The sequence below is a fragment of the Dermacentor variabilis genome, chromosome 8 (genome assembly GCF_050947875.1).
Source record: "Dermacentor variabilis isolate Ectoservices chromosome 8, ASM5094787v1, whole genome shotgun sequence".
Taxonomy (NCBI): Eukaryota; Metazoa; Arthropoda; class Arachnida; order Ixodida; family Ixodidae; genus Dermacentor; species Dermacentor variabilis.
Genome location: NC_134575.1, coordinates 123,826,099 through 123,838,231, shown reverse-complemented (window position 1 = coordinate 123,838,231; position 12,133 = coordinate 123,826,099). Strand labels below are relative to the sequence as shown.

The window sequence follows — 12,133 nt, the reverse complement described above, 5'->3', positions numbered from 1 at the left end:
AAATAAATTGATCAACACTACAACATACCTTGATATGAATATGCCGCTCACCGCGAGCTTAAGTACCGTCCTAATTCTGTCAATGACGGGTTTGCAAAGCAACAGCTATGACAAAAATGAAACAAAATTGAGAGCGTTAAGGAAAGAAAAGAAAACGTTCTTACGCATTTTATTGCTGTTTTCCCGCAGATCAGAAGAAACGTTCTTCATATTTCGTCTGTCATACTTCTGGAGCAGCTTCTTCGCTCTCATCGGAACTATCGTGATTGCAGTATTTATAAGTGCGGTTACAGGTGAAAGAAATTGTTAACTTTTCTTTTCTTTCTTTGCTTTTTTTTTTCATTGTGGTGGGGTGCGTCGCTGAAGTGCAACGTTTTGGTTGCCGCAATATTAGACGACCCGCAATACAATTGTTCAGTGCCTTATGTAGCAGAAATTCTTCATGATAGTGCTGGAGGGAAAGTCGGATGTCCATAACGGAACAGCTGCGTAAGAATTATGATGTTCGCTTGAACAAGAATACTATTTTGCTGTCCATTGCTTGAAATTGTAGAAAGAATATTAAGCCATGGAGGTATATATTGTTTTTCCTGCCCTCATTAGTTATATGTAAATGAGTGTCACTTTAGTTGCTAAACAACTCGGCACGGGGTGTCGACAACGTCAATTTCTTGATGATGAAAACGTCAATTTTTTCCCCGATAACCGTATGAAGCCAGCAGACAATGAAGCCATTAAATAACTATGATCACATAGTTGTTTTAAATGACGTGCTTACTTAGCGTGAATGAAGGGTAAAATTACCACAATGTTCATAACTGTGCCCGTGCCAGCGAGGGTGTAACCCAACTCCGTATCATATTTTCGATGCTTTCAATAATTCAACTGCATCGGTAGCTCTCCCTCCGTCCGCTTTCTTCGGTATGTACATATGTTATAAGCCTGGCAATTTAGGACAGTTGAGGAAGTTAGGAGACAGACAGAATTATGGTGGCATTCATAACAAGGCAAAGTAGAGTAACCGATATAGTAGTTCGCTTTAGGAGGCAGAAATTGAGCTGGAAAGTCTCCGTAATGCATAGTGCGGATAACCGGTGGCCTGGTAGCGTTGCATATTGGGTGTGCAGAGAAGAGAAGCGTAGTAAGGGAAGTCAGAGAACCCGGTGGTGTCTTTCAGTCAATAATGTGGGTTCCAGGGTACTGATACGCAGGACCCTATGCAAGAGGAGCCTCGACGGTCACCAGTGACAGGCGGGACCTTCTATTGTAATACAGTAAACAACGTATTATAGCACTAACGAGCATGGAAATTTCAAGTTTATTAGAAAGTCACCATGAAACACGCATAGTTAACCAAATTACAGGAACACAGCAGTTAAATAGGGATAAAAAACATTTATTTCGCCGCTGAGTCATGTGCCTATTTTTACCTTACCGCCAGGAAGGTATAAAGCCAGCGACAATGCAGCTCGATACAAACGCTCGCTTCAAGTGAGGCGCAGTCCGTGACGTCACTGGAGGGCATATACTTAGGGCGTGACAGTTGCGCTATTCGGTCATTCTGTTTGTTTTTCTGCGCGGAAGTGGCCTAAAATTATTATGCTGTAAATATTATCAGCGTCGAGTGTATTGGAATTCTTCAAATCGTTATGAGCTCCTTGGACGGTATGCTTCAAGTCTCCCATTGGAACCTATCGTGAGGCTTTTTCCGTTTAAATGATTGCCGTGATTTGCGTAATTATTTGGATTATTGCTACATAAACTATAATAAATTTTAAATTTCTGCGGTAAAAGCAATCAAGAGGTAATCATTTGTTTATCTGACTTTATCCTTTTTAGGCCATTACGAAAGCGTTTCATTAATCAACTGGTTGAGGCTGGATGCACCGGACGAATGTGAAGGCGTGAAAATTTCGCTGAGTTCAGAATTCATAGAGTGAGCTCGGGTTGCCTTCAATTCTCTTCCTGAGAAATGTTCAGTAAGCACGAATACATTCGCATGGTATTCGGAAGGTATTCCAAACATGAGCCATATGGAACTGAAAAGCATATTGAAGATGGTTTGTCAAGGTAAATAACTTCCAATAGTAGTTTCTGAAACGGTTATCTTGGACATACAGAAAGCATATATGGAGCAGGCTTATGTGTGCACTTGCTGAGGGAGCTCACTTACGGCGTACATAGAGTAGCTGTAGCGCTGGACGCCACAAAGGTACTGCGGTGCTGCTGTCACACTCAATGCAGGCAAAAGAAGTGTTTGTGCCCGCAAGTGTGGTTATTGTTCTGAGAAGGCAACGGTGTCAAAAAACTGCTTCGTAAAGAACCATGCTTAAGCAGCTGAGCAGTGAAGAAAAACAGAATAAGCCGAATCTCTGGCGATTTTTGCTTGCTTTGCGCCAATTTCTTTGGAGGCCATATATATTTATATACACTGGTGCTTATTGTTCATTTATGGCACAGGTGAGTTTAAGCACGAAAAGGAGAAAAAACTATGCAATGATGCCTTAGTGCGACTTTGGCGAAAGATCAGGAGTTGCACTTCGAAAGAGGAACTTCATGTGAGTAACAAACATCTATGTCCGTATTCTTCCAATCAGCGCCACTAACCTCAGTGCTTTCTTTATTTCAGATTTCACAATTTAGCCACGAAGCAGACTCTGTATCCAAACCAGAAGGCGAAAGCCTCATGTTGCATGAACTGCATGCCTCTACTGAGAAGAAATTGCCGGCAAACTCACAGAATTCTAGATTACTTGCTGTATAGAAAGGGAAATAAAGGTTGCTCTCCCGCAAACGAAGTTAACAATTTCAATGGTCGGATAGAAAGTATGGCTTTTTTTTTACACGCCGTAATGTCACTTCTTCCAAATACCAAATATGTAGGCAGAAATTATTGCCCTTAAGCCTCTAACATGAAACTAGAAACTTGTTTGTCACGACAAAGAACATGTATACGGACGCGCTCAACACAGGAAGGGGTACATCTCAGATGAAATAGTCATTTTATCACAAAATATTTAAGGTGCAATATTAGGTTAATAAGCTGCTTTCCACCTGACTCAAAACACATGGCACGCGGCAGAGTTCTTTGTGACTGCTGTGCTGGTTAACATCAGCAATATTGCAGAAGTCGTCGGGCATTACTAAGGCGGTCTGCTGCTAATCAAAAAGTAGACTTTAGTTTTCTAATTTCTACACACTTCTGTACAAATCTTCTCATGGCTTCCTTACGGCATCAGGACAAAGAAAATGCTTTAAACTTCCCTGTCTCTTTTTTTTTTGCGGCCGTAAGTTCAGCTGTTTCATTTTCTTTACACATGCCGTAACAATTCTTTGACTGACGTTTTATCATCTCCCATACTGCATATAACTTGGAAGCGATCCCTGGTACAACGTAGGTTTACCGTCTTGTCCTACCGATGTCTAACGTTTCTTCAGTACTGGTGAGAACCGTCACATAGAGCCACCTTTCCGCCACTCATGTCACCGTAAGTGATTGAGCCATTTACGATCGCCTTGCAAAATCTAGCGTGATGTTGACCAAATCCATGCAGACACAAAGGTTCTGTCCACACCCGTGTGAGGAGAAATTTTAAGAGAAGAACAGCACGGGAACACGGCCAACACGGAGTAGAAAACGATTTTAACGCAGGTCCAGCACACCTTTTAGAACATATTATGGAAGAAGATTGGTCAAATCATATGCAATAAGACCAACACAACTAACGGAAATGCGTACAATTATGCTTACTTTCACCCTATGCTGTGTGCAAGCTTATGCAACGTTTCTTTATCCACCGGAAAGGGGGATGAAGGAACATTAACATTGGAGAATTTTTATGATTGTGCTGTGCCCCACTCACAGTCTGTGCCGACATTCTAGTCGCAAATCAGGCGGATGGACTGTGTAAGACATCTACGCAGCCGTGCCAAGAGGATGACAACCATGCATCATGCTTACCGAGGTACAAACGGTGATTACCGTTGTACGCAGAGAAACCCGGTACATATCTAGCTACATATGAGCAATATGCACCTCCTCTATCACATTGAAACATACAAAGGCTCGATTCATGTTTAAATTACTCGAGCGAAGCTTTATTCGTTGATATTTTCTTTCATTGTGAACCATCGGCGTTGTTTATAGAGGCAATATCATGAAACCGCCTGCGTGGCCGTCCTTCCTCTGCTCGCTGAGCCGCGATGTTCATGGGTCGTGTACAGGCTTTTCAGCGGGAAAGCCACGCACACCCACATCACTTGGAGGTCGCAGAGAAAAAAGATCGAGACTGCGCCATAGGGAGCTGATGGTGCATAGGCGCTGAACAAAAGTCCTGTCACGCGCTAAGGGCCGCCCCTTCGTGACGTGTCAATGGTGGATAGCATTGCACCCTTCAAACTATTTTCTCTAATGGAAGTCCAAAGCTAGTGCGCCAAACCCCGTGTAGTGCGCAAGGGAACCGGTATGTATCCTTGAACAAGAGAAAACGGATGAGTGGATGCGCCCATTTGCTAAAACTTTCCGTCCGGTAGTCCAGCGGAAGTGCAACTGTTGTCTCTTGCAGCAGCGCCGCCTAAACACGTTATTCTCGGTGGTGCAATACTACTTTATCTACCTCCACTACTGATGTTTCACCGAGTGTATGACAGGATGCAAGCATGGATAGGTATAAAAACATGAAGGGTAAGCTAACTGGAAAGTGACGATTTATATTAAGATCCAGTGGTCTTAGCAGCCTTAAGAGACCCCGTTAGAAACACGACGTCCGTACTGGACAATATTTACAAGACCCTGCGTAATCTAAATGAAGGGACAACTGAGAGCTTAATAAATTATGTGAAGAAAAGCTGGGAGACGAGCAATCTACCAGCCTCCTAAAAACACGCAGACATAACGATGATTTGGAAACCTGGCAAGACCATAATGCCACAGAACCTGGACTCGATCTCCCTCATGTCGTTCGCGCGGTGGCTCTTCGATAACTTGGTCCACAATCAGTTTTCTACCTACCTTGAAGAACAATGAGCTCAATTTCCGGCTTCACGTCTCCCTTCAGGGCATTCTACTTAAGCGGCAAGAGGGAATCGGTGATGTCAGCACCCACTACAATAATTCCATCCTGGCGGTATACGTGAACGGGCATTCGGCAACATCTCCCACGGAGTGGCCATAATAACCTACAACTAACCAACCTCGGACAAAGGACATACAACTACGCACGGGACTTCCTGATCGGTCGATCAGCAACCATAGGCCTTGCGAACCTCAGGGCACGAAGGATTCAAATAGCGCGGAAAGGAATAATACAGGGTGGCCGATCTCCCCCATGATGTTCAATGTAGCGATTAGGGGACTAGCTAAGGGATATTGACAATGTCAGCTCTCCATGCCTTTCTCGCTGTGTGTTGAGCCCTTGGCCCACGAACCCCCCTGTGTATCACATTTGGCGAGCCTGCTAGGATTGGCTTATACCATCCACAGCCAACGCTCAACACACAGCGAGAAAGGCATGGATAACTGACATTGACTATATCGCTTTTATGCCAGGATGCGCAGAGTATTTTGATGCACAAAAAACACAAGAATACATACAACACTTAAACAGGTTTAGAGCACGCTTCACGGTTCTATTCTAGTCGTCCATGTCTACGTGGCAAAGTTCTCTGTCTTAAAGTGTCCGCTCTCACCCGACGGGCGACTAACTCATGCGCAGAACCACGGCTGCCCTCACGGTACTCCGAATGCCCGCATCCGTGTCTTCTCGTGGAGCTGCCACGCCCCGGCACCGGGAAAGAGGGTGATCAAGACGCTCACCGCACAGGGCTCGGGGAGCGTGACAGGCCTGTTGGCGGCGAGCTCTGCTGGTCCTTGCCAGCGTAACAGGACCGGAAACAGTGCTAGCGGCCACGCGAACTACAGCACGGTTTGGTTTCGGCGGCGGCTCTCAGGAGGGACTGCAGGCACGGCCACCAGTGTGGACCGTTAGCCACCGGACTAGTTCCCTGCTCACCAGGAGCCTCGTACTGTTGCCCGAGCGGTCCGTTAGTCTCTCATGCTTGGACTTCCCGGCTGTGCGATCGAGACGGACCGGTAGACGACTCGATGCGCTCCTGGAACAGTTCCCACCAGGCTGTCGTCATACCGTGACCGTCCTGCCGAGCTGTGCAATACCGAAGCACATCTCGAGCTCTCCTCCCGTGCCGCGCACCACCACGCACCCACTTCGTTTACTTCGTCGCACTGCTACCGGCTATTGTAATTCTTCCCGTCCACTCGTCATACTTTCTCCTTCACTCCTGAGGCGTAAGCTTACATTCTCATATGAAATATCTGCAACCTCTAACGGGCTTCCGACAACGACATAGACGGTGAAGCTACTCAGGCTGGGAACCCACAGTACTTGGTAGCAAGTAGCAGAGGTCCGAAGAATGAGCCAGATCGAGCGACTCAAGTTGACTAACATGAGCTGGAGCACACTAAAGCGACTGGGCTACCTACATAAAGACAAATTTCGCGGCAAACAGCAGGTCACTTTACCCCTGAGAGAGAAGATCACGGTGACCACAGCTTCCTCAGCAACATGCATCCGGGACACAAGAAAAATAGTTACGCGAGAGGGCAAGCTCTACGCAACACCTATGAAGCAATGAAAATAAAAGGAGAAATTAGATAGGGTGACCACACAAAATAGAAGAACTGGGCTGCACACACTGTGAGTGTGATCAACGGCCAGGGAGAAAAGGTACCAGCAGCCTTAGAGAACTATGGAAACATTTACTGTGCGAAAGAAATGGCGATAATATTCGCCGCTGCAATTGAAAAGCCAGAACAACATGTCGCCGTCATCACGGACTCGTAAACAGCATGCAGAAACTTTCAAGCAGGCCAAATGTACAAGCAAACTCTGCATATCCTGAAGTAGCATGCACATCAAAAAATTGTCAGCTGTCCTTAGCTGTTGCCAAAAACACGTGAAGTCGAATGCCTTGTAACGCCTACTGTAATTCACCAAATCCACCTTTATCACACCAATCCACCTTAATCTTCTTGAATCCACTTTAATCCACCCTAATCCAGCGCAGTTATCCGTAATACCCCTATTGCAAAACCCAGTGCCACTGGGACCCAGTGCGCCGGATTATGGGCCCAATGGAGCGCGCTGGAGGCTGGGGCGCTGGGAAGGCGCAGCGTGCTGGGAGGCACTGGCCACTCGAGCGAAAAGCAGCTCTAGCGCGTTAAATATGCGGTGCCTGCGCGCCGCATATATATTTTTTTAATACAGAAAGCAACACTGAGCGTTGTAGTGCAATCAAAAAAAGAAAACAACGTAAAAATAAAACTGCTCCGACCAGCATTCGACCGTCTGACCTACAGATCCCAAGCCCGGCACTCAACCGCTACGCCAAGCCAGCAAACTTAATAAACGAATAATTTTCCATGTCAAAGCCGAGAAGCAGTTTGTTTCTCAATCAGGGGATCGCCCCATAATTCGTTTTAAGTTTGACATTTTAGCCTCCATAGGAGGTGATTTTCCAATAGGTAGTTTGCATAGCCCATATCTTTAATGCGAAAGCTTTTTTTTTTCCTCTCCATTCGACTTTTCGACTGTTGCTGCTACTATTATCGCTCTCTTTGAGCGCGCATGTGCATTGTAGGAACGTGACAGATTGGAAAAGGGACACGAAAAACTCATTTGGACCTTGCCATCGAAAGTCACCACTATGCCCTCTTGAGATCCCTGGTCAACGCCACCTTCTCCACGGTTCTATTTATCAGTGACTCCCCGCTAGAGTATTGCGGGAACTGCAGCGTTTACCTTTGTTTTCACGTTCAACGATACATGGGGGAGGTATAGAGAATGGTAGAGACGAAGTAGGGAGAAGACGAAAAGAATGGATAGAACTGATGCATTCACGAAACGAGTGACACTCTTCGTTCGCACCTCACATACATAGGAGGAGGCCGGGGAGGGAAAAGGTGACGTAAGAAGGTAAGGAAACGCTACTGCTGCTCGTAGCATAGAACAGCGGTAAAGGAGAAGCGGGACAAATTTATGTTCACAGTGCGTTACGGTAAGTTTCTGCGATTTCTGAAAAATAAACACCGTGCAAACAAACCTGACGCAGGGCGTGCAGGCGCAAAGCCTCACTAAAGCACCGTAGCATCTACGCGACGCTAAAATATTGGCCACCCTTCAAATCAACAGAATGCACCACCACGAATGCCTTGAGGCTGTTGCATTGCTTCAGCTCCCGAGTTCCATCCCTTCTGTGACAGCCGCATTTCCATTCAGTCGAAATACAAACACAATCGTGTACTTATATTTAGGTGCACCTTCAAGAACCCCGGGGGGTCAAAATTTATCCGCAGTCCGCGCAGTACATTGTGCCTTATGATCTGTTTGCGGTTAAAGCCAGGTGCAGCACCATAAGTGAAATAATGTTTAACACTTCTCTCATGATGCGATGGGCCATATTAGGCAGTGACAATGCTAAATTTCCCTGAGGGTATGAAAAATGCAGTGCGACAATGCCTTAGGCAAGCCCATCTCGTTGTGTGTTCTGTGTACAGCGCACACAAACAGCATTGGTGCACGCAAGGTAGGGTTTAGCAGCGACTCTCGACTCCCGTATTACACTAAACGCCAATGAAATTAAACATTCGCCGTCCACATCACAACAAAATATTGTAACTTGAATCGAACTCCAGGTAAAGCTTCCCTTACTACGTTTTTCTTTTATCCTCTGCTTGTTCGCTTGTCTCGGGTAACTGTTTCCAATAACATTTATTTTGCTTTAGTTTGCCGAACTTTTGCTACCTTACTTTTATCCTTTCCCACTTCTGCTATAGCTGTATAAGAGGGCCAAAATATGTATAAATAAACAGAGAAAATAATTACTGCAAAGGGGTTTAGGTATCCTAACAATGCTAATTGCATCATGTTGACCCGCGTACTTGGTTATCTTCAGCGGGTGACGGCGTTTCGCCACCTAACAATTGTTATCGCTCATCGGAGGACGCGCCTGCATGTATCTGAAGTTTTTCGAATGTTATCGATAGCTCTACCCATTGTGCGTCGACATCGAACCTTGTGCAATCTTATTGTAAGCGCGACGCGAATTGTGCAGCTCTTTCTGGAAGACACACACGGATACACATGGATGCACGGGCACCAGCGATTATTCCGGGAACCTTCGATGATTAATCTATAAAAGCCGAGGCGCTGGCCTCGCAGATCCGGTTTTCGACGATCGCAAACTGTGTGCGCTGCTATCGTTGTCCTTTCGGTGAAACTTGCTTTTGTGGACACAAGTTCGCCCCATAAGAAGTTAAGCTATTGACAGTTTTTCTGTTGCGCTTTCTTTTTTCACCGTCAGTACTACGTGACAATATTCTGCCAAAGAAATTATAGAACAGATTTTACCCTCAACTTTGTGGTCACATTGGCGCGCAAGAAATTAGTACGAAGGAACAAGACAATCTTTCGTAGCAGCATTACTTTTTCGTTAAGCGGATTCCTTGTAAAGTTTATTGTTCTGAGTTTTAAAAAATTACTACGTGTAGAACTATACATTATTCGTTTCTCATTACTTTACCTTATTACTTCATTCCTTCATTACTTTCACCTTAAAGCATCGAGGCAAATTTTGAGAGGTAATGTTCTTATACCAAACGCAGGTTACTTGTAAGGGACTGAGTTATTGATAAATTGCAAAATTATTCTCGAGTACATACGAAGACACTCGCAGTTTCCCGCGGAGAGCAAAATACGTAAACTCAGGTTCTCATTGTTGGGTCCTAACAATCGTTAGGTTGGATACAGCGCAAGCCTTGCTTTGAACAATGGTCCCTCTGGGTCGGGAAGCTCTCCTGCTGGTAGGAGAGTATTCTAATATACACGTTGCCACATGTTGGCAACGAAAAAGGAAAAGATTTGATTGCTTTGGGACCACGAAACGGTGCGCCTAAAAGAAATACTTTCTGCAAGGTAAGTAAGGCATGCCTTTTTCCAGGCACTTTAGCTCAAACAATTAAGGAAGGTCCAATAGCGGCAATCTGAAATTGTGCACATAAATCATGCTTAAGTAAACTATTCCTGTAACAATTAGGTACTCTTGTCTCATTGAATGATGCTTGCTTTGATGGCACCATAAGTTTATTTCATGTTTACTGTGAATACTGCACCTAGTGAAATACAAGTGCACTGCGCAAATTTACACTTCGACGGCTGCGAAAGGCTCTCAAGTTGAGGATTAATGCATGAAAAATAACGTAAATGGTAAATCGCTAAATGCCCTTATTGCACATTCATCATCGGCCTAGTGTTAAACTCTTTGATGCAGCGCCAGACCCATACGCGAGAATGGGCGGCTTTTATGAAATACCTACCTGTATTACAAAACGCCGCACCTAGAGGTTGATACTGGCAACAGAGTGGGCTCAGTGGTGCATGAGGATTAATAGCAATGGTGAAAGCGATCACAACTGAAATAAATGACGAACAAACACTGAAAGTAGCTGTTTACCAAAACAAGGCTTCGATGCGTCACTTCATTATTTTGATTCATTCGCTTATTTAAATAAATGCGCCCTTGATCTCGTCGACCGTAATTTGTCCTTGCTTGCTTTGTCTGCGCGTTTGCTACCCGCTGGTTCTCTGCAATCTCGAGTACAATATATGGTTCCCTTCCGATCAAACCTCCTTTTACGGCATGTTGAAGCTTTCTGTGTACTGAAATTTTTGAATGGTGATTACAACAACCTCTTCTTTAGGGCGCTGTACCTTAAACAGGTTACCAATTGCAACTGCATTGGCATTTTATCCAGCTTAAGAAAGACCAAGTCTTTTGCATTCTGCAAGCCATAAGCAGCGTTATCAGTCGTTTACACCATATCCGTACCAGTAACGTGAACGAATGTCACTACGTAGCCACACTCTGAATTGTGCTTCAGGCGCTAGTAAATCCTGAAGTGACTTCGAATAAAAGCAAGGTGATTATTCTATTCTCAATATCATTGGCTGTACCGCTACAGAATACAACGTAATTATAGTGGTTGAAGTCATTTTCAAAATGTAGAAGCCAAACCAAACGCGAAATATAGGTGCTGTGCAGTCTGTTAATAATGATGCGCAATGCCAAATGTGTATCTTTTTTATCAATTCGAAGCCCCGCAACAATTGATATTCAAGTTGTCAAAGAACTATGAATTACGGATCTGCACAGCACCAAACATAGAACAAATGGAAGGTGGATAGTAGATGAAATAAATACAAATGTTAGTCGCACCTTCCTCTTTGAAATCCAGGATAACCGAATACAATCGTCGCAGTACAGGCGTCTTCTTTCGCCTTTTCATGAGTAATCTTCCGGAAGCGACGAAATCGCACTTTTTTTTAAAGCCGCCTTAGGTAAATGTTATTCTGAGAAAAAAATGTTACACACATTAATAAAGTTCTTGACTGACTGACTGACACGAATAAACAAAGTAGCGTTTGCCACAATTTCTGCATGCGATGATTTAAACTTGAGTGATTACGTGGGTCGCCAACTTCCTATGAGTTGCGAACATTACAGCATTAGTGTCTAATTGAACGCTACTGAGCGGTCTTTCGGGTTTTGTGCTGCGAATAATGTACCATAGAGGTACGTGCTGCCCGAGCCGGCAAGCAGCCGCCGCCTGCGGTGCCAACACCGCATGCCACCGACGGCCTGCACGACGAGAAACCGAGGAAGCAGCTGCGGCCACCGAGGTTGGCAGGTGCGCCCACCAGCTAAACCCAGTGGGAGTGAGCGAAAGGGGGATACGGATGTGATATTATTGTGGCCGGATCACTCCAGAAAAAGGGAGAAGTAGCACGCGAAAGCACAAACACACATCAGACTTGTATTGACGTACACGACACAGATAACGGCACACACGTGACAATGCCTCATAGGCGACATGCACTATCTCTATGGATCGGTGGATTATGATTGGCCTACAGTTCCGGCGGAAGCGTGTGTCGCCTTGTCTGAGACCTCGCGGAACTGATGCTGGCCAGCGGGGTCGGACAGCAGTGTCGGCGGGCGGGTCAGACAGCCGTGTAGGTCGTCCGGGTCGGACGGCTGGGTCGGACGGCCGGGACGGACG

General features: G+C 45.3%; 1 protein-coding gene across 1 annotated transcript in view; it reads left to right on the top strand.

Annotated features, from left to right (window-relative positions):
- Positions 1 to 2,785, top strand: part of LOC142591258 (sodium-coupled monocarboxylate transporter 1-like) — a 94,260-nt gene extending 91,475 nt beyond the window's left edge. Inside the window, exons 13-15 of the mRNA XM_075703597.1 lie at positions 190 to 293; positions 2,461 to 2,558; positions 2,630 to 2,785. Of these exons, the coding sequence (XP_075559712.1) occupies positions 190 to 293; positions 2,461 to 2,558; positions 2,630 to 2,764 (337 nt within the window). The 3' untranslated portion in view covers positions 2,765 to 2,785. The remainder of the gene's footprint in view (positions 1 to 189; positions 294 to 2,460; positions 2,559 to 2,629) is intronic.
- Positions 2,786 to 12,133: the final 9,348 nt, after the last annotated feature.